At 38.7% G+C, this 24,162-nt stretch overlaps 1 protein-coding gene across 6 annotated transcripts in view; it reads right to left on the reverse strand.

The window, feature by feature from the left end:
* The window catches only part of GOSR1 (golgi SNAP receptor complex member 1), a 50,907-nt gene that overhangs the window by 8,109 nt on the left and 18,636 nt on the right, over window positions 1-24,162 (reverse strand). For all 6 annotated transcript variants that reach the window (XM_019028356.3, XM_004041984.4, XM_019028357.3 and 3 more), the window contains exon 7: window positions 8,924-8,953. In XM_019028356.3, the coding sequence (XP_018883901.3) occupies window positions 8,924-8,953 (30 nt within the window). The remainder of the gene's footprint in view (window positions 1-8,923; window positions 8,954-24,162) is intronic.

Here is a 24,162-nt window from a genome sequence, read left to right on the forward strand (position 1 = left end):
AGGGGAAAAAATCACTTCCGAAGCCACTTTACCACTGTGCTTTTTCCAAATGACTCCACTGTTCTCTGATATCTTTTTATAGAAGGCAGTAAGCCACTTCCTATGTTTGCTTCAAAATAACAAAATAAGGCATAAACAGACAAATCACATATTACAAAAGCTTCTTAAAATTTAAAGTTTAAAAACTTTAAAAAGTTTAAAAAGAGTTCAAAAAGAAGCCAGCTACTAAAATATCTTTAATCAGGAAAAACTGATGAAAGGGAATTATAATTATACAAATAGAAAAGAAATATAAAATATCATAAAATATGAATACACAACCAGCCCTTAATTTATGAAGAGATTATGTTCCAAAATTCTACTTGAGAACCAACTAGGCATGCGTGCAACATTATGCTGGGTTTCCATGATGGCTGACAAAGGTCACAGACTCATTAAACGTGGCTAAAACAGCTGGGTGTGGTGGCTCACGTCTGTAATCCCAGCACCGAATTTGGAAGACTGAGGTGGGAGGATCACTTGAGCTCAAAAGTTCAAGACCATCCTGGGAAATGTGGTGAAATCCCAACTCTACCAAAATAAAAAATTAGCTAGACATGTGTGCCTGTAGTCCCAGCTACTCGGGAGGCTGAGGTGAGAGGATCAGTTGAGCCCAGGAGGGGGAGGCTACAGCGAGCTGTGATGGAGCCACTGCACTCCAGCCTGAATAATGGAGCGAGACCCTGTCTCAAAAAAAAGAAAAGATTAAAGAGAAAAGAGAAAGTCACTTTTTGTAGAACACAATCTCTTCCCTGTGACTACCTTGATGTCCTGTTTAAAAGATCTCTGAGATAATATCCTTTTTTTGGGGGGGGGGGGTTGGGGGTTGGGGGACAGGTTCCTGCTCTGTCACCCAGGCTGGAGCCCAGTGGTGTGACTGTGGTTATTGCAGCCTTGACTTCCTGGGCTCAAGCAATCCTCCCACCTCAGCCTCCTGAGTAGCTGGGACTGCAGGCATGTGCCATCATGCCTGGCTAATTTTTTTTTTCTAATTTTTAAATTATTTCTAGAGATGGGGTCTCCCTATGTTGCCCAGGCTGGTCTCAAACTCCTGGGCTCAAGCCATCCTCCTACCTCCGCCTCCCAGAGTGCTGGAGTTATAGGTGTGAGCCACCAAGCTTGGCCCTAAGTTAGTATCATTTTGCTATCACTTCCAGGATTATTCATTTCCCACAGTCTTATCTCTCTGGACATTAGAGCCCTAGAGGGCAGGGTCAGTATCCACTTTGATATGTAACACTCAGAGGAGTGCTTTGCATGTTGACATTATAAATAGCAACAGAAAATGAAATGCTGTTGAGCAATTTTGAAAATATCTATTTTTTAAAAAAAATCAAGAGATTGAGATTTGGGGAAGATGATGGTGAGAGTATAAATTCCTGACTTGACCTTTGGTCCATTTCCTCTATGGAGTAGCACAAGAATAAAAGCAGACACACTAAGGAGGGTCCATCTGAGGCCCCAAGTTCCCTTGAGATCTCCAGGGAAGAAAGCCAGGTAGAGGGCTATACTCTCTCAAGTGAACAGAGAACCAGGGAACTGACAGCAGGGAAGCTTAGATTTTTCTTCAAGCTTGAGGCAAAGACCTAGGGCTTCCTTGCTTCCTGAGGAACCCAGACAGTGGAAGACTATGGATCTGCATACACAGGGGTTGCAGTGAAATTGCTCCCAGGCACTGAAGCTGGGAAAGGACTGCTACATGCAGCCAGAAAGATGACAAGCAGAGAGCCGATAGTCTTGTAGCTGGTGTGATGCCCCGCCCCTAAGGGAGGAGCCCAGTGATGGATGCATCACTGCCTGATATGCCATTGCTTAAGAGGCTCTCATAGCTGGATCTATCTGGGAGCTGAGTGAACACATTTTTGGCCAGGTAAGGTCTCACAGAGTAAACCACCATGTATCTTATTGAAGGGAAATGCTAGAAGGAGTATTCTAAACAAATGACACATGAATCAAAACTTGAATTTCAAGATTTGAGATGGCAAAAGAGAAACAAAAGTGTGTAAGGAGGTATATACAGGTTGAACATCCCTAATCTCAAAATCAGAAATCCCCAAGACTTCTGGTCCCAAGTATTTTGGATAAGCAACATTCAATCTGTAAAAGAATATTTGTTGAAGCATTTTTGGAATAGTAAAAAATGAACAACAACAGCAAAAAGACCAAAAAAAAAAAAATCCCCCAAAACTGGAAGTAACATTTGAATGGTATAATAGATTATGATATAATCATACTATGAAATAGTATTTGGTTATTAAAAAGGATGAGTTAGTATTATTTCTATTAACATGAAGGGATGTTTATAACATATTGAGTGATTAAAGCAAGCTACGGAATGTGCAGAATATGAATGCTGTAATATTTTCAGAAACAAACATCCTTGGGGATGTTTGTATGACAGTGAAAAAGTTGTATATCAGTAAGATACACAATTGTCACTTAACACAAGTTACTTCAGAGGTTAAGAATGGAGGGGTACTACCAGGAGATTGACTTTTCCTTTATCCATTTTAGTATTAGTTAAGTTGTTACAATAAGAACATTTTGATAATATACAAATGTACTTCGATAATATATAAATATCTAATAAAGAAAAATGAAAAGAACATTAGAAAAATCCCACCTGAGTGATTAAGAAATGTTAATAACATCTGAAGCTACACACACACACAAAATTAACATGGACATGCTAGGATTTAGATCACTTTCAACTTAAATCACAGGCAGTGATTACATAGTATTTGGGTATTTAAAAAAATGAGTTAGGGCTAGGCGCGGTGGCTCATGCCTGTAATCCCAGCACTTTGGGAAGCCAAGGCAGGTGGATCACTTGGGGCCAAGGAGTTCAAGACCAGCCTGGCCAACATGATGAAACCTCTTCTCTACTAAAAATACAAAAATTAGCCAGGCGTGGTGGTGAGCGCCTGTAATCCCAGCTACTGGGAGGCTGAGGGTGAAGAATCACTTGAAGCCCAGGAGAGAGAGGTTGCAGTGAGCTGAGATCGCGCCACTGCACTCCAGCTTGGGTGACAACACAAGACGCGGTCTCAAACAGAACAAAACAAAGTTAGTATTTCTATTAACTTGAAGGGATGTTTATAACATATTGAGTGATTAAAGCAAGCCACAGAATGTATAGAATATGAATTCTCTAATAATTACAGAAACAAACATCTTTGGGGATGTCTGTATGACAGTGAAAAAGGTATCAGAAGGATACACAACTGTCAGTTAACACAGGTTGCTTCAGGGGTTAAGAATGGAGGGGTACTACCAGGAGACTGACTTTTTCTTTTTCTTTTTTTTTTTTTTGTTTGAGACGGAGTCTTGCTCTGTCACCCAGGCTGGAGTACAGTGGTGCGATCTTGGCTCACTGCAACCTCCGCCTCCCAGGTTCATGCCATTCTCCTGCCTCAGCCTCCTGAGTAGCTGGGACTACAGGCGCCCGCCACCACGCCCAGCTAATTTTTTGTATTTTTAGTAGAGATGGGGTTTCACCGTGTTAGCCAGGATGGTCTCGATCTCCTGCCCTCGTGATCCGCCCGCCTCAGCCTCCCAAAGTGCTGGGATTACAGGCGTGAGCCACTGCACCCGGCTGACTTTTTCTTTATCCATTTTAGTATTATTTAAGTTGTTACAATAAGAACACTGTACTTGTATAATATACAATATACAAGTGTCTAATAAAAGAAAAATGAAAAGAACATTAGAAAAATTCCACTTGATTAAGAAACGTTAAATAACATTTGAAGCTACACACACAATTAACATGGACATACTAGGACTTGGATCACTTTCAACTGAAATCACAGGCAGTATCTCTGCAAATTTAGAAAATGAAAAGTCCTAGAGAATATTACAGTTCTTCCAGGGTCCTGATTTCCTATGTGTTTTAATGCTGACAATCCCATCTTCCCAATACTTTTAGGCCTATTCTAGAAAAATATCTGTTCATGTGGAGATATTATGGTCTGGTCTTTTGAAATGACATTTCAGAATAAAGAAATGTAATTGGGTAAAACTAAAACAAACAAAAAAACACATTAGCAGCTCCAAATCCACCACTGTGATGCACCTCAATAAAATTATGACTCAAGCAATGATTTTAAAAAGTTTTCCACAGATCTCAGAAATGCTCAAGAATGGAAGGGATCACTCTCTCTGAGGGCAGAACAGTGGAGTAGGGTTAAAAATGGAGATTTGTAGAAATTTGTACAAGGAGTTGCCATACCCCAAAATTGCCCTTCCTAACGCATGCAGCTAGGTGGCTGCCCCTAGTCCAGTAGAAGACCTAGCTCAGGAGAAGAGACATAGAGGTCTGGCAATTTGAAGTCCCCAGTGCAACAGCCAGGTCCGCCTGATCAGGCATGGTGAGGCCTAACACTCAACAAGTGTCACCACCCTATGCTCACAGGATGAGTTTCCCAACACACATTCTTTTCACAACATGGAGAAACACCATGTCTACAGAAAAATTTAAAAAAAAAAAAAAAATTAGCTGGGCATGGTGGTGTGTGCCAGTAGTACCAGGTATTCAGAATGCTGAGGTGGGAAGATTGCTTGAGCCCAGAAGGTCAAGGCTGCAGTAAGCCATGATCATGTCACTGCACTCCAGCCTGGGTAACAGCAATGAGTGATTGGAAGCTCATCCTCTTTTGGAGTCACACCCTTAAATATGAAGGAACAGCCAATAATCACTAGATGTGTGAGGAGGTAACATGAAAGGCAGAGTTCAAATAAACCACCCAGCAAACAGAAAAGTGAGGCTGAGCAAACAGGGCAATAAAGGAAGCTCAAGAAACTCTAAAATAAAATTACATTTAATGTTTTCAGAGAGATAAAAGATTATTACATCCACAAAACATACACATAAATGTGTGTATCTGTCTCTCACGAAAGAGCTCATGTAAATTAAATGAAGAGCTGATATAAAAATGTAATAGAAGAATTGGAAGGAGAAATTCAGTACATCTCCCACAATGTTAAACAAAAAGATCAACAGAAACAGAGAGAAGGTAAGAAAGGATCAATTCAGAAGGCCCAACACATAACCTTTTTAATATTTTTTTGCATGAAACAACAGAGAAAGAAGAGGGAAGAAAATGATAAAGAACGTTAAGATAATTTCCAAGAACTGAAGATGAGTTTCCAGATTGTAAGAGTTCACTCAATGCCCAGAGCATTGGACTGGAAAAGACGCATGCCACTGTGGACTTTAGAAGCATGCCAGCCTGGACTTTAGAAGCAATACTGGAAACAATGCCTTTAAAAATTTCAAAATTATTTCCAACTCAGAATTCTATCTTGGTTAAGTTAAATAATGAATCAAGAATACAAGCAGAATAAAGACTTTTTGGATGTGGGTAGTCCAAAACAATTTACCTCCTGTTCTTTCTCAGGAAGTTACTAAGGACATGGTTCAGCATAATAAGGGAATAAAGTAAGAAAGTGGAAGGCACTAATCCCAAGAAGTAGGTAATCCAATAGAGGAAATTATTTTAGGATAATGGAGGAAGGACATCTAGGACCAGAACAATGTTGGAGGTGTAGAAAATCACCAGTCAAGATTAGAGCAGAAGGAGGGAGCGATGTCAACCACACAATACACTGAATTTTTGATCCCCAAATGAAAGGAACACAAGAAGAGCTTAACAAACAACTTCCTTTGCATCATTTAGTTCTTATTCATAATTTTTCAGTTTGAGAGATTATGACAAAATATGATACATTGAAAATGTGGTTGTTTTGTAGAAAAGTTTACAAGGTATTGCAAGTAGATACTATGGTCTTGTATAAAGTAACAGCTTTCAAACCTATGCTGGCCCATATATCAATCTTTGAATGATATATTATTATTTTTTTGAGACAGGGCCTCACTGTGCCATGCAGGTGCGGCTGCAGTAGCACCATCATGGCAGCCTTGACCTCATGGGTGCAAGTGCTCCTCCTGCCTCAGCCTTCCAAGTGGTTGGCTTACAGATGTGCACCACCATGCCTAGCTTTTTAGAAACAATTTTGTAAAGATGGGGTCTCACTATGTTGCTCTGGCTGACTCGAGTTTCTGGCCTCAAGCAGTCCTCCCGCCTCAGCCTCCCAAAGTGTTAGGATCATAGGTGTGAGCCACCATGCTGGGCCTGCTTCTGTTTTTCAAACTGGAACTATCACCATTTCCTGTAGACTTTGACTCACAAGTGGACAGAGGTTAAAAAATAATTTCTGCAAAGCACTTTGTATTCCTTGGGGAATAGATATCATCATCATACATTATGTTAACTTGTTGAAGATGCATGATTTCCAGTACCACAAAGTATATCTAGACATACTTTCTCATCTCATTTCATGACTCAGAGTCAAGCAGAATGAAATCTAGGCTGTTATTTCAAGGGTCAAATATTTAGAAGCAAAATATAAGCTCTAAATAATATATAATGCTTTTAAAATGATAAATCATTGATATGCTTACAGCAACTTCAACTTTCTTACCTGTTACCTGCTCTGTGAACTGAACTCAGTCACCTTTTTTTCAACAACAGATAATACAAGTCATACATTTAAAGGTTAGAAATGAATTTATAAATATTAAAAATGCTAGTTCTTTTCAATAAGTTGATGTCAAAGTCTATATTCAGTTGCTCACATAGTTTTAAAATGTATCTCTAAAAGGAAAAGGTAAATTTTTCCATATGGAATATGCAAAAATACTATTTGACACAAACTTTATATTCTTCATAAGAAATCATAACTAGCTTTATACTCAGTGAAACTTTTCTTGTAATGCCTATCATATTTTGAAACAAGGGAAAATACTGAAATAAAGACCTAATAACATGTTTTCTAACTAGCAAAATAATAGTAACAATTCAATGGTTCTCAATTGTTCCTTTTAATTTCTTTTTTGCCCTATGAGGTACCCCAAGTTTTTATACTCATATTACCAGCCCTTAAATAGGCCAGTTCTAAAGTGAAAGCTTAATTAAGGCAGCCTGGCCCTAGAAGAGCAGGCAGAAAGAAAGGGAAATAAAGGAAAAAAGAAAAAGGATGATTGGGAAACTTTAAGTAAAGAATTCCTGGCAAAATGTGATCAGATCTCATGTGCTGATGAAAAGGAAAAAGTTACAAGGAAGAAACTTCAGTCAACATTAGGAAATTCTGTGAAAACTTTCTTCAGGTGGAAGGCTCAGCACATACAATTTAAACAAAAATTCAAGACAATCATGGCTTACTGTTATAAAAGATTAAAATGTATTAAGATGATTAATGATGGAAAATATTGCAATCCATTGAATAAAGAATCCATGAAGCCATACAAAAGAAACAGATATTTAGGAAACGAACACTGAAATATTTAGGAGTAAAGAGCATCAATGTATGTTAAACTTTGTAGAAGTTGGGTAAAGGGTATATAGGACTTCTTTTCACTACTGAAATTTTTCTGAAATCTGAAATGATATCCAAATAAAAAGCTAAAAAAAGAAAGGATTGGTATTAATAATATAGCTACCATTTACAGATTACCTAGTATTAGATCAGGCATTTTCCTCACATTATCCTTAACAGTCTTACAGATAAGTATTATCATCAATACTATATTTTTAAACAGATAAGAAAATGAAAGTTCCAAGAAGTTAATTATCTAAAGAACAGAAATCTAAGATCTAATAAACAGCACAGGCAGGTTCCAAACCAAATCAGACCCAAAACCTTGTATTCTTTCTGCAATGTGGTAAATATAGCAGTGGTTTAAATAGAGCTCTGTTTCTAGAGTTGGACTAAGACTGAATCAGGATCTGCATCCTTAATACTATTTACTAGTCATGTGACCACAGGCAAATTACTTAATTTCTTTTTTGTTTTGGAGATAGTTCCTAATGATTTGTGTCTATCTAATGGGTTATTGAGAAAATCAAATAAAATAATGCATGCAAAGTACTTTTAGCACAGGTCCAATATCCATGGTAAGAACACAAATGTAGCTGGGCGCAGTGGCTCACACCTGTAATCTCTGCACTTTAGGAGGCCAAGGTGGGCAGATCACCTGAGGTCAGGAGTTTGGGACCAGACTGGCCAACATGATGAAACCCTGTCACTACTAAAATTACAAAAAATTAGCCAGGCATGGTGGGACACACCTGAAATCCCAGCTACTCAGGAGCCTGAGGCAGGAGAATCACTTGAACCCAGGAGGCAGAGGTTGCAGTGAGCCGAGATGGCACCACTGCACTCTAGCCCGGGCAACAAGAGTGAAACTCCATCTAAAAAAAAAAATACAAATGTTTGTTATTGTCATGTACTTTGATTTACCTTTCCTGAAAACCAATGCTTTACACATTGGTGAATTCTAGAGCACAGAGACCTAGTTAATGTACTTTTTTACTGTCATAAAATAGATATTTTAAAATTCATCAAACCTAGAAAGCTAAGCAGTTCAAAACAAGAAATAAATGTCCCTTAACTTAAGCAAGAAACTAGTTCAATGTTATTACAGATACTATGAACTATTACTGCAGTAGATTTTCTGCAGGTGCTATAACAGCAAAGTCTATATGAATGGCATAAAGTTATTTATCAAATTATGCTTTAAATCACTTTGCTTTAAAAAGTGGGAATAAAAAGACTGAGATTGAAAATATTAAGTATAAATTAATTGGAAAAATTAACCTAAGTAAAACAGCTTAATTAAAGTAACTATGGAAACGTTACTTTGGGTGTCAAACGTCTCTTGTAAGGGAAGGACATAGTAAAAATTTCATCTTTAAGGAGGATAAACGAACTTTGATCTGTTCATTAAAATGTTTTTTCTTTAATTCTAAAACAGCTGTAACACTGTTCATTAAATTTACGTGCAAACAAAAACCAACAAAGCAAAACAAAAACTTATTCCTACCTTATTGTCTCTTCTATCAGACGATCTGAGCTGCAAATAAAAAGAAAAATTCAAATTCTGAATTTACTAAATGCACATGTAAAACCTGTATTAATTTTTCTACATCTATAAACTTTTTAGTCATTTATGTATACAGAATGTCTAGCTTTTTGAAAGCATCTGGAGAAAATTCTGGGCTCTAATTTTTTTCTTTTTTAAGACAGGGTCTCGCTCTGTCACCTGGGCTGGAGTGCAGTAGTGTAATCTCAACTCACTGCAGCCTCCGCCTCCTAGGTTCAAGCTATTCTCCTGCCTCAGCTTCCCAAATAGCTGCGAATACACGCACCCACCACCATGCCTGGCTAATTTTTGTATTTTTACTAGAGATGAGGTTTCGCCATGTTGGCCAGGGTGGTCTCGAACTCCTGACCTCAGGTAATCTGCCCACCTCGGCCTCCCAAAGCTCTGAGATTACAGATGTGAACCACTGTGGCTGGCCTGGATTTCGAAATAAATTTAATTTCATTCGCATACAATATATATAATTTCCATCTTACGACCAGGCACGGTGGCTCACGCCGGTAATCCCAGCACTTTGGGAGGCCAACGCAGGCGGATCACTTGAGGCCAGGAGTTCGAGACCAGCCTAGCCAACATGGCGAAACTCTGTCTCTACCAAAAATACAAAAATTAGCTGGGTATGCTAATGTGTGCCTGTAGTCCCAGCTACTCGGCAGGCTGAGGCACGAGAACTGCTTGAACCCGGGAGGCATAGGTTGCAGTGAGCCAAAATCATCGTGCCACTGCACTCCAGCCTGGGCCATAGAGCAAGACTCTGTCTCAAAAAAATTGCAAACAAATAATTTCCATCTCACTTTCATTAGCTTAAATCTATTTTTTCCACAGAGATACCTGACAATTAGAGTCAGAACAGTTTTAATGACAGCATAAAGAAATGAACTTTGTCTTTAAATAGCTCAAAGTTGTCACTATCATCTATTCAGAACTTAAGAATCAGAACAAACTTGTTGAGACAGGATAGGCAAATATAATTCTGATGTCTATAAGTAGTAAATATTTACATCTTAATGTTTATTTCTTTTTTGGGAAACAGGCTTTTTTTTAACTAAAATTTCAGCTTACTAAACTTTAGAATTCAAGAATCTTAAGGAACCAAATACACCTTTTATCTGTAAATTGTCTGCCTTTATGCAGCACACATTGGAAAGAAAGAAACAAAGCCATTTTAGGGAGAAATGAATAGGTAAAGTTTGGAAAAGGGCCAGCTTTACAGCAGAAGTAGGAAAACAAACTTCCAGACATCTGTATCCACTTGGCATAAAGTACACAGTAGGCACTCAAATAAATATCTGCATGTATTTTTCCAACTACTTATTTCCAAAAGAATTTCTAAGTTCATGCTCCGAAGTCAAGGTTTGATTATAAATTAGTGGACTAGGTAATCTAAGTTATTGCATATATTAGGGAACAAATGAGCTTTAAAAAGTCATAAATACCGGCCGGGTGCTGTGCCTCATGCCTGTAATCCCAGCACTTTGGGAGGCCAAGGCAGGTGGATCATGAGGTCAGAAGTTCTTGACCAGCCTGGCCAATACAGTGAAACCCCATCTCTACTAAAAAATACAAAATTTAGCTGGGCACGGTGGCTCACACCTGTAATCCCAACACTTTGGGAGGCCGAGGCAGGTGGATCATGAGGTCAGGAGTTCTTGACCAGCCTGCCCAACACAGTGAAACCCCATCTCTTCTAAAAAATACAAAAATTAGCTGGGCATGGTGGCGGGCACCTGTAATCCCAGCTACTCGGGAGGCTGAGGCAGGAGAATCGCTTGAACCCAGGAGGTGGAGGTTGCAGTGAGCCGAGATTGCGCCACTGCACTCCAGCCTGGGCGACAAGCTAGACTCCGTCTCAGGAAAAAAAAAAGTCATAAATACCATATATAAATCCTGTTATTAAAAATTTCAAAAATTACAAAGACGGTAGTGAAAGACAGACTGTGGCTATTTAAATGCTGAATCTACCACTTATTAGTTATTTGACACAAGGCAAGTTTCTCCATGCCCCAGTTTTCTCATCTGTAGACTAGCAAGGATAATAAAACCTACTTTTTCAAATAAAGGGGTTTGTATAGTGATTGGATCAGTACCTGGCACACAGTAAGTGTCAAGTATTTTTTGCTATTAGTTTCTCAATAACTACACATTGTAAATCTAAGCAGAAAATTGATATAAATTTCCGGATAAACTCACTATTCTGATGAAATCTATGATTATTAACTATGCACTTACTGTTCTAACAAACATGTATAGAAGCACCCCTGAAGGGCACTGGGTCAGAAAGTGGCTACAAAGATATGGCACTAACATGCCAAGATCTTACAATGGAGATAGACAAGACACATGCCAAAAGGCATCTGGTGAAGTGGCCACAAGGTCACAAAAAAGGGGGTTAACTTGGGTTAATACCTCCTTCTTCAATATAATGGTTTGGCTGACTGTCTTCATCAGGGCCACTTAGCACATTAAAGAGCATAAACATAAGATATTCCAAAATCTAGGAAGTATAATATGAACATAAAGATTTATATTGCCCAAATCAACAAACTAGTTTTGTGCCAGCAGCCTTAATGAAGATAAAATAAATGAAATAAACTACTAAATAAAGTAAAAAAGAGCAAACAATCTATTAATTTACTAATTTTGTTAAGAATAATGATAGCTAATACTCACAGAGAGCTTACTATGAGCCATGTCCTATCCTAAATGTCTTACTAAACAAGTAAGTTAAAACATAACTTCATCCTCCCAACAAATCTATGAGATTGATTCTAAAATTCTCTTCACTTAGGAAAAACTGGGGCCTTGAGAGATTTCTCTGTACCATAAGATGCTATTTGGTAGCATTTTGCCCCCAGTAGAGCTTGTTTCAAAATTGGAGTCAATCCTCTCAAACCCCTCTGCTGCTTTTATCAACTAAGTTTATACACTCTTCTGAATCCTTTGTCATTTCAACAATGTTTACAGCGTCTTCACGAGTAGAATCCATCTCAAGAAACCACTTCTTTTGCTTATCTGTTAAAATCAACTCCTCACCTGTTTACGTTTTATCATGAGATAAGATTGCTGCACAATTCAGTCACATCTTCAGGCTCCGCTTTCTAACCTTTTTTTTTTTTTTTTTTGAGACAGAGTCTTGCTGTGTCGCCCTGGCTGGAGTGCAATGGCATAATCTTGGCTCACTGCAGCCTTCGCCTCCTGGGTTCAAGTGATTCTTCTGCCTCAACCTCCCGAGTAGCGGGGATTACAAGTGTGCACCACCACATCCAGCTAATTTTTGTATTTTTAGTAGAGTTGGGGTTTCACTATGTTGGCTGGGCTGGTCTCAAACTCCTCACCTCGGGTGATCCGCTCCTCTTGGCTTTCCAAAGCGCTGGGATTACAGGATTACAGGCATGAGCCACCATGCCCGGCTCAGGCTCCACTTCTAATTCTAGTTCTCTTGCTAGTTCTGCCACATCCGCAGTTATTTTCTCCACTGAAGGCTTGAACCCCTCAAAGTTATTCATGACGGTTGAAATCAATTTCTTCCAAATTCCTGTTAATGTTGATATTTTGACCTCCTCATGAATGTTCTTAATGGCATCTAGAATGGTGACTCCTTTCCAGAAGGCTTTCAATTTACTTTGCACAGATCCATCAGAAGAATAACTATCTATGGCAGCTTTAGCCTTACAAAATGTATTTCTTAAATAATAAGACTTAAAAGTCAAAATCACTCCTTGAACCACAGGCTTCAGAATGAATGCTGTGTCGGCTGGCATGAAAACAGCACTCCTCTCCTTGTACATCTCCATCAGAGGTGCACTGTCAAAGAGTACTAATATTTTGAAATAATTCTTTTTTTTCTGAGCAGTAGGTCTCCAGAGTGGGCTTAAAATATTCAGCAAACCATGTGGTAAACAGATGTGCTGTCTTCCAGGCTTTGTTATTCAATTTAGAGAGCACAGGCAGGGTAGATTGAGCATAACTGTTAAGGGCTCTAGAATTTCTGGAATGGTAAATAACACAATGGCTTCAATTTAAAGTCACCAGCTGTATCAGCACCTAAGAAGACAGTCAGCTGTCCTTTGAAGCTTTGAAGCCAGGCACTGACTTCTCGTCTCTAGAAGGAAAGTCCTAAATGGCATCTTCTTCTAACAAAAGGCTGTTTATTCTACACTAAACATCTGTTGCTTAGTGGAGCCACCTTTATCAATGATCTTAGCCAGATCTTCTGGGTAACTTGCTGCGGCTTCTACACCAGCACTTCCTGCTTCAACCTTGCACTTCTATATTATAGAGATGGCTTCTTTCCTTAAACCCCATGAACCAACCTCTGTTAACTTCAAACCTTTCTTCAGCAGCTTCCTCACCTCTCTCAATCTTCATAAAGCTGAAGAGAGCCTTGCTCTGGATTAGGCTTAGGCTAAGGGAATGTTGTGGGTGGTTTGATCTTCTAACCAGACCATTAAAATTTTCTCCATATCAGCAATAGGGCTGTTTTGCTTTCTTATCATTTGTGTATTCACTGGAGTGGCACTTTTAATTTCCTTCAAGAACTTTTCCTTTGCTTTCACAACTTGGCTAACGGGCACAAGAGGCCTAGTTTTCAGCTTAGATTGGCTTTCGGTATGCTTTCTTCACTAAAGGTAGTGGTTTCTGCCTTTTGATTGAAAGAGTTGTGCAACTCTTCCTTTCACTTGAATATTTACAAGCTACTGCAAAGTCATTAATTAGCCTAATTTCAATACTGTTCTGTGTCAGGTAATAGAGAGGGGCCTGCGGAGAAGGAGTGAGTTGGGAATGGATGGTGGATGACACAGTCAGAACACACACAACTGGCCGGGCACGGTGGCTCATGCCTGGAATCCTAGCACTTTGGGAGGCCGAGGTGGGAGGATTACTTGAGTCCCCAGGTGTTTGAGACTAGCTTGGCCAATATAATGAGACCTCGTCTATACAAACAATTTTAAGATATCTGAGTACAGTGGTGTGCACCTGTAGTCCCATCTACTCAGGAGGCTGAGGTAGAAGGATCGCTTGAGCCCACAAGGTGGAGGTTGCAGTGGGCTGAGATCATGCCACTGCACTCCAGCCTGGGGGCAACTGAGAAAGACCCTGTCTCAAAACAAAACAAAAAAACCCCCACACATACACAACATTTATTAAGTTCACCCTCTTCTATCAGTGAGGTTGTAAGCAATTACAAGAGTAACATCAAAGATCACTGATCGCTATAACAGATATGATAATAATGAAAACATCTAAAATACTGTTACTGAAATGTAACACAGAGACATGAAGTGAGCATATGCTGTTAGAAAAACGGCACTGCAAGACTTGCTTGACACAGGGTTGCCACCAACCTTCAGTTTGTAAAAAATAGTATCTGCAAAGTGCAATAAAGCAAAACACAAAATTTGGTAGGCCTGTACATGAGATTTCTTTGTATTATTATTATTATTTTTCTTTGTAGAGATGGGGTCTCACTGTCACCCAGGCTGGAGTGCCGTGGCACCATCACAGCTCACTACATCTTTGAACTCTGGGCTTCAAGCAATCCTCCTGCCTCAGCCTCCCAAGTAACTGGAATCATAGGCATAAGCCACCACACCCGGCCTCTCTCTATTATTTCTTAAAACTGCATGCTAATCTATAATTAACTCAAAACAAAAAGTTAAACATTTATAAAGTGACCAATGTACCAAATGACAATAACAAAAACCCAATTCCAATTTAGATTGGCTACAAAGCTACATACCTTAAGTGGTATACAACTGTGAAGCAGCATTTAAAAAAACAGATAATCAGTCTGTGGAAATACACTTCTAACTAAATAAACTCAATGTATCAGCCTAGAAAGAAATATAAAATTACAAAGCCAAGCACTTCACACAAATCGTCAGAAAGCCAGCCAGGTACACTTTATCATTTCCACTATCTGCTTTCTATAATTCTCTTGTATCTGTTCTCAACCATAGAGGTCAGAACTAAACTAGCCTAACTACTACACTTTAGTTGGAAAATAAACTCATTATAATTTGTATTCAATGTTCCTGAGGAACTGGAGTTGAAATGGACGCTAAGGAACAACTTTCTGTGTCATTACATATAAAGAAAATTCTTTGAAGTTGTTTGTGGCACACAGATAGAATCCTTGTTCTATGTAATGAGACCCAATTTTAGTACTTATTATGTAATGAGTACATACATCTTAGGTATACTTTCCGAAAATGACATTTTGACCAATTTAAATCACATTTTACATGTAATGAAACCATTTTCTATTTACATGAATCAAATAAAGTCTCATAAAGCAAACACTTACGCCCCCACTTATTTCCCACTTTTTGCACAAAATTGGATTTTCATAGAATAGGTTTTCGTAAAAGGATAAATGGTCACTGAAATTGGTCATTTTATATATTTGAGATTGACAACTATCCTCAAATTACAGTAATTTTACAGCAATACTGGAACTACAAGTCAAAGAAAAGAGTGTTTGCTGGATTCACTTGAAAATGAAACCAACCGGCCAGGTGTGGTGGCTCACACCTGTAATTCCAGCACTTTGCGAGGTTGAGGCAGGTGGATCACCTGAGGTCAGGAGCTCGAGACCAGCCTGGCCAACATAGTGAAACCTTGTCCCTACTAAAAATACAAAAATTAGACGGGCGTGGTGGCGGGCGCCTGTAATCCCAGCTACTCAGGAGGCCGAGGCAGGAGAATTCCTTGAACGCGGGAGGCGCAAGTTGCAGTGAGCCAATATTGTGCCATTGCACTCCAGCCTGGGCGACAGAGCACGACCCCGACTCAAAAAAAAAAAAAAAACAAAAAAAGTTAAATGAAACCAACCTAAAGAAAACGAAAATTATAATCCCAAATATGCTACCCTACAGAAGAAGGGGTTTTTCTTCCTTTTAAGTCCCCTTACACATCAGTCATCTTTCTTTTATTAAGTCCTAAAATATCCTGTAAAGCATATTTCAAAATATACATGAGTACGCAGGAGTCCTGCTCACAGAAGGGATCTTTAACTTACAGGAAGACGATGCTGACACTAGCTTAACCATGCATTTAGCACACCACAGTTACAGTGAATCACACAGGAATTCCACACACATTCCCTACCCACTGTCATCCTTAGCTTATATGGTGGCACCAACAGAGAAAAGCCAGTGATTCCTAAATGTCTTCTCAAATTACCCAGTCTCCAGGTCTTTACTCATTTGGCTAAGACCAAATAAAGTAAACAAACACCATTCATTAAACATATCCTGGACGTGTGGACACGACAACAGAGTGACTCCATGCAGATGGCATCATCTGGTTAAAATTAAATTTAAACTTATTTTCCTTTGGCGTATAAAATATATAATTCAAGTGGAATTATCCTTCTTAAGCAAGTACTTGATAATAGCCCAGAGATGTTCTATAAAGTCATCTAGAGCCTGTAATTAAGAAACAAATTTCCATTTGTCTCAAGACCAATTTAAACTAGCTGAAAACAATAAGCTACATTTCATCACCAGTTATCGTGCTGAGGAATCACTAAAGCCATATTTAAATAATTCTCTTTTTAAAAAATAACTTATTTCCCCCAACACACACACTACAAAAGGCACACATTTCAAGAGCAAACATGTGATTTCTTTTTTTTTTTTTTTTTTTTATCTATTTTGGATTTAATTGAAATCAGTGTTGTTCACAGATGAAAAACTGAACAGGTACATTTTGGGGGCTTATAATGATAGTTCTCTATTGTGAAATGAAGCTCAGCAGGGAGGAAGGTAAAACATTGATTTTTTTTCAGGATGCCACGCGTCTGTGCACTGAAGAATGTTTCCCAATATCATCGGTATCTCATATTAGAGCAACTGTGAGTTTCCTGTCTTTTGAAAGTACCTCTGATGCCATCAGCAGTCAGCTATAACATACAGTGGGCCCATGTAACTCATTCTCTTTTTCTCTCTCCTCTTTTGCTCTGCAGGACCTGCTACGGCATGGCCTTTTAAAGCCTATAAACTCTCCTTACAATTCCCCCATTTTATCTGTCCTAAAACCAGACAAGCCTTACCCAAACATGTGATTTCAAGCATGTATCTTAAAGCAATATAAACCAACAAAATGTAAGAACTTGGCAAAATCACTTAGATAGTATCTTCCTCTTTTAAAATGGTAGGAAAGTAATAAGCGCAAATAAATAAGCAACTAAATGAGAAAGCAAATAAGCAAGTACATAATAATGAATAATAAATAAAAATTTAAAAATCAATCCCTTTGCATGCTGCAATAATTGATGAGGTTGTCACTAACCAATCAGACCATTTACATTAAGCATTGTGGTGAGATAGTCTTTCACTTACAGTTAACCAGAGAGATCCTTAAGATCTACGTCTTACTTATTTCTACGTTTCTTATTTAATCTCTTCAATTATGTTAACTGAATACAATTAAGCTGCAGTAGAATACATATATACTGTTTTAGTGCTAAGAGCTTTTTATTTTACAGAGAACATTTGGAAAATACAGGAAAACAAAGATGAAAGTGGAAACCAGCTGTAACCTCTCTTCCATTAACACTGATATGGTGGCATAATTCCTTTCAGTCTGGGTAGATGAAGGAATATCTTTATTTGCTTTGTTCATGGGTTGTTTAGCACAAACATTTTCATAATCACAGCAAGTTACTGGGAGACAGAAAGTGAAGCACCTGACAGATTCCTGCTCAGTTCAAGGAGAAAATAAAAAAATAAAAGCTGAGTCATTAGCAGTGAGATCCTAGAAAATCACTTTTTCCTTTTTAAAAAATGAATAGAATTATTGCTAGAACAATTTTAGACATATAGAAATATTCAGTAGAAAGTACACAATATACACCTGTTCTCCTCCACCTGTGATTACCTCTTGCCTTAGTGTGCCACATGTGTTACAACTGATCACCCAATACTGATAAATTACTAACTAAACACCATGCTTTAGAGTTGACTCTTTGCATTGCACGGTGGTAGGGGTTTTGTCATGGATCCATCCTTGCAGTATCATACAGAAGAGTTTTACTGCCCTAAGTATCCTGTGCTTCACCTATTCATTTTTCCTCCATTTCCCATCCTCAACCCCTGAGAATTGCTGATCTTTTTACTGTCTCTATAGTTTTCTTTGTCCAAAATGTTATATAGTTAAAATTATACAGTATGTAGCCTTCACAGACTGGCTGCTTTTATGCATTTAAAGTTCCCCCGTGTCTTTTCCAGGCTTAAAGGCTTATTACTTTGTATGACTGAATAATATTCCATTGCATGGATGTACCACCATTTGCTTATCCATTCACTTAAGGACATCTTGACTGCTTCCAACTTTTGGCAATTATGAATAAAGCTGCTGTAAAACATTCATGCACAGGTTTTTGTGTAAATGTAAGTTTTCAACTCATTTAGGTAAATCACTAGGAGCATGACTGCTAGAATGTATGGTAAGACCATATTTAGCTTTTTAAGAAAACTGCCAGGCTCGGCATGGTGGCTCATGCCTATAATCCCAGAACTTTGGGAGGCCAAGGCGGGTGGATCACGAGGTCAGGAGTTCAAGACCAGCCTGGCCAGGATGGTGAAACCCCGTCTCTACTAAAAGTACAAAAATTAGCCGGGTGTGGTGGCATGCACCTGTAATCCCAGCTACTTGGGAGACTGAGGCAGAAAACTGCTTAAACCCGGGAGGCGGAGGATGCAGTGAGCCGAGATCGCGCCACTGCACTCCAGCCTGGGCGACACAGCTAGACTCTGTCTCGGAAAAAAGAAAAGAAAAAGAAAACAAAACTGCGTTAAGTGTCTTCCAATGTCGCTGTACCATTTTGCATTCACACCAGCAATGAGTGAGAGTTCCTGTTACTCCACTTCCTTCATTGTTCCTTCTAATGTTGTCAGTGTTTTGGAATTTAGCCATTCTAACAGTTGTGCAGTGGTATCTTACTGTTGTTTTACTTTGCAGTACCCTAATGATACTTAATTACATTAAGTATCTTCACATGCTTAATTTATTGTCTGTATATCTTCCTTGGTTAAGATGGCTGTTCAGATCTTTTTTCCACTTTAAAATTGTTGAATTTTAAGAGTTCTTTGTATATTTTCATATAAGACCTTGTTCCTGGATTGGAAGATTTACAGTTGTTAAGATGTCAATTCTCTCCAAATGGATCTCTAGATTCAATATACTCTTATTTGAAATTTCAGCAGGCTTTTAAACAATCTGATATTAAAATTTATATGGAAGTGCATAGGACCCAGAGGAGTCAAAATAACTTTGAAGATACATGATAAAGTTAGGAGACTTATACACTACCTCATTTCAAAACTTATTATAAAGCTACAGTAAACAGAGTACAACTAGCCTAAGGATGGATCTGTAGGTCAACGGAACAGAACAAAGTTCAGAAATAAACTAGCAAGTGTCCAATTAATTCTCTAGAAAGATGTCAACATCTTTGAAAAGATTAAACAGAGGAAAAGAGTCTTTTCAACAAATGGTACTGAAACAATGGAATATACATGTGTTTAAAAAAAAATGAATCCTGACCCTTAACTTACACCACACACAAAAGTGAAGCCAAAGTGGATTATAAACCTAATGTTAAAGCTAAAACTGTATGATGCTGGCTGCAGGTTTAAAAACAAACAAACAAAAAAGCTAAAACTAAAACTCCTGAAAGAAAACAAAAGAAAAAAATTTGTAACCTTAGGACAGCCAAGATTTCTTAAATAGGCCCAAAATACATGAATCAGAAAGAAAAAACTGATCAACCAGATTTCATCAAAATTAAAAACCTCGGCTCTTTTGAAAGTCACCAGATGAAAAGAAAAGGAAGTCACAGGCTCAGAGAAAATACTTGCAAAACCTTTATCTGACAAAGGACTTACATCCAGAGTACACGAAGAACCCTTATAACACAATAGAAAAAGGCCCACAACAAAAGGCAAAAAGACTTGAACAGACCCCCTTACTAAAGAAGATATACAAATGTCACAATAACCTGTGAGTTGTGAATAATAAAAAAGAAGATACGTGAATGGTTAATAAGCACTTGAAGGAAGGCTTAACATCACCAGTCCTTAGAGAAATACAAATCAAAACCACAATAAAAACCATTACACTTCTACTAAAATGGTTACAATAGAAAGGCGTGTTGGCAAGGGCTTAAAGCAATTTGAACTCTCACACACGACTGACAGGAATGCAAAAATGGTATAACCACTTTGGAAAAGTTTGACACTTTCTTATAAATTGGAACACATCCTTACCATACAACTCAACAATACAACTCCTAGTATTTACTCAAGAGGAATGAGAACGGCCGGGTACAGTGGCTCACGCCTGTAATCCCAGCACTTTGGGAGGCCAAGGCGGGTGGATCACGAGGTCAGGAGATCAAGACCATCCTGGCTAACACGGTGAAACCCCGTCTCTACTAATAATACAAAAAATTAGCTGGGCGTGGTGGCATGCGCCTGTAGTCCCAGCTACTTGGGAGGCTGAGGCAGGAGAATGTCATGAACCCAGGAGGTGGAGGTTGCAGTGAGCCAAGATTGCGCCACTGCACTCCAGCCTGGGTAACAGAATGAGACTCCGTCTCAAAAAAAAAAAAAAAAAAAAAAGAGGAATGAGAACATGTGACCACACAAAGTTTTGTTTATGAATGTTCATAATAATTTTGTTTTTAATAGCCAAAAACTGAAAATAACCCAACTGTGCAACAATGGTTGAATGGATAAAATCGTGGTATATCATACAATGGAAGTTATTCTGCTATTGAAGGAAATCAATTACTGACATTTAAGAAAAAGAATAAGTCTTAGAAACACTATGCTAGGTGAAATAAGTGCAGACTGTATGAATTCATTTGTATAAAATGCTGGAAAAGGTAAAACTAATCTATAGTGATAGAAAGCCAGTAAGCAGCTGCCCGGGACTGAGGGATGGGGACTGACTCCAAAGGGGCATAAGGAACTTTTTTGGGGTGATAGAAATGTTCTCTGTCTTACTGTGGTGGCGGTTAAAAGAGTCTATATATTTGTTAAAACGTACCAAACTGTAAACTTAAAATGGATACATTTTTACTGTAAGTAAATTCTACCTCAGTAAATCTGATTTATGAGGAAAAAGAATGGCAGCCTCGGCTGACCCCGGTGACCTTCAGAGCACCACCACTGCTCACTTTCTTTTGCCCAGTGTGTCCTCTTCAGGTGCAAGAGTGAGGCCTATAACCTGGGAGAGGGTTTGGACTATGAGTAAATGCATGACGTTTCAAAGTAGATCCATTTAATAATGTATGAGGAATGATACGGATTTAAGAAGAGAAGACAAAGGCATGGTCATGAGGTCTGAGTTTCAACTTTTCAATCTTTTTCTATCTCTACTTGGAGAACACCTACTCATTCCTCAAGAACCAGATCAGATGTTTGACTTCTCTAAAGCCCTTTCAGAAGCTTCAGCAGAGTAATGACTCCCTTTCATGTGCTCCTCTAGGGTATGCACAAACCTTTGCATATCATAATAAAGCACTTATTACTTTGCACTGGAACTACCGATTCACATTTCTTTTCTGCTCCCCACCCCACCTGGCTGAGCTCACTGAGGACAGGGATGATGCCACTATGCTTTACTCAACTTCTCTATCTCCAGCACCCAGCACAATACTTTCCACATCATAGATGCTCAACAAATGCTCGTTAAAACAACCAAAACTGGTACCAACAAATTACATGTGCATCCGGATATGCACGTGAAGAAACAGGTGGAATGCAACTGAAATTTTATTATCTCCATCTAAAAAAAAAAGGATTTGAATAAATAAAATGTTCATTATACTGATATATAATAAGACATGACTAATAAGAGTAATTTAAAAATAAATTGATTTTTTTTTTTTTTTTTTGGAGATGGAGTATTGCTCTGTCACCCATGCTGGCATGGAGTAACGCGATCTCAGCTCACTGCAACTTCTGCCTGCCAGGTTCAAGCAATTCTCCTGCCTCAGCCTCCTGTGTAGCTGGGATTATAGGCGCCTGCCACCACACCTGGCTTATTTTTGTATTTTTGGTAGAGATGGGGTTTCACCATGTTGGCCAGGTGGTCTTGAACTCCTGACTTCAAGTGATCCGCCTGCCTCGGCCTCCTAAAGCGTGGGAATTACAGGCGTGAGCCACTGCATCTGGCCATACATTGAGTTTTAATAGACAATCAGGGTCAGGTGTGACATTCATCTATCTAGTCCTACATGCCATTCTGGCATTGACGGGTTCCACAGGGCTGGAATCACTTAGCTCTAGGTGCACAATTCTAATGTATGAGTATACTTTTCTATTCTAACACCACTATAGGCAAAATGGCTCAATGTAATTTTAGAATTCGTCTACTACATATCAAGCTCTGTAATAGGTTAACATTTTACATACATCCTCTTTCATCGTTGCAACATTCCATAAAGTAAGGGTTATTTTACCCATTTAAAAGACACTGGAAAGTCAGAGAATTTAAAGGTCCTTACCCCAAAAAGATAGAGTCCACACCAGGATTTGAACCCAGGACTCTCTGGTTTCAAAACCCTGCCCTAATCATTTCACTATACTATCAATCCAAGGAATAAAGAAACTTAAGGTATCTTAGTCAGATAAAAGTGGTAAATTAATGAGAGGAAGATGAAAAAAAATTAACCCTAGAAACCAAGAAATACACTTAGTATTTTTATTATTATTATTATTTCAGAGACAGAGTCTTGCTATGTTGCCCAGGCCAATCTCAAGTCTTGGCCTCAAGCAATCCTCCAACTCAGCCTCCTGAGTAGCGGAGATTACAGGCTTTACAGGCATGAGCCAATGCCCCCAGCAAGAAGTCTGTATGTTCTTATCATACATATGATTAAATGAAAATATACTCTAGGAAACCAACAAATTAAGATAATATTTTAAATATCATGACTACTCTAAAACTCTGCCAAAGCTATTTTTAAAATGTCAAGGATTTTTAAGCTGATGTGTTTAATGTGCACAATCTGCAATTCTAGTTGTAATCAATGACATGCCCATAAATCAGAGAGTACTTCTATGAAAACAGTCACAGCCTGTAAGTATGGATAAAACTCCTCAGCTTTACCTTTTAGATGGTTCTATACAATTTCAGAATTCATGCCTCTTTCTTCAACTCTCTAATCTTATTATCCTTGGCAGTAAAATAATTTTACCAATTGCTTTCCCTATGACATTGTGAATGAAATTCCCATTTCTCTTTGCTAGGTATTGTTAGTTGCCATCTCTGGGAAGGAGAAAGTGTTTTTATAGACAAGCATGTCAAGGACAAATAATGGAGCTGAAATGCAAGGGTGGATGGCAAATAAATTGCATCTTGTGAACTAACTCCAACTAATTTCTGCCTGGAGCACTGTGTTTAAAAGGATTCCTAGGCCACATCTGGAGAGACTCAGGAAAAAAACAAAAGAGAAGTAAGAAAGGTAAGTGGAGAATCAGTAAAGTGTAGTGCCACAGTAGCCTAGGGTTTCAAGGAAAGGAGACTATAATATCAAGTCAGGCAGAGCAGCAGCCAAACAACATGAAGAAAAATGTCCTTGAGACTTGGCATGCAGGAGATCACTGATGTGCCTATTGACAGCAAGTTCAGTAGTGTTGTGAGGGAAGAAGTCAATGGGCTAAAGTGGAAATGAGTGCTGACACAGAGACAGCAGGTGTAAACCAGAGACAGACAGTGTACCGGATGGCTGAAGAGTCAAATACTTACACAGCAAATGGGGATAGAGACAAGTGTCCATTGCACGTATTGGCCTTCTCAGGACAAATACTCCATCCCCTAACAACTATAGGAAAGGGGTAAAGAGGGATACTCCTATAGGTCAATTTATAGAAAAGATCAAAACCTTAAAAATCTCAATGAAGTGGAAGCTAAGAACCTCTGTGTCAGGTGAAGAGACAGGAAGGTCAAGAGGGGGAAGGAGAAGATTTGGTAAAGTTCTTGAAGAGAATGAGAACTAAACAGGGCTAGGCAAGCAAAAGGCATCAGGCAAGGCAGAGTACTCAGACGAGGTTGAAAATATTTAATAGTTAATTTAAAACAGAGTTAATCTGTATGACTAGTTGCTTTTTCTTTAGCCCTCTCATACAGAAGTAGAACAACAGACTGTGGATTGGGCTGGCATT

The sequence above is a fragment of the Gorilla gorilla genome, chromosome 4 (assembly GCF_029281585.2).
Source record: "Gorilla gorilla gorilla isolate KB3781 chromosome 4, NHGRI_mGorGor1-v2.1_pri, whole genome shotgun sequence".
Lineage (NCBI taxonomy): Eukaryota > Metazoa > Chordata > Mammalia > Primates > Hominidae > Gorilla > Gorilla gorilla.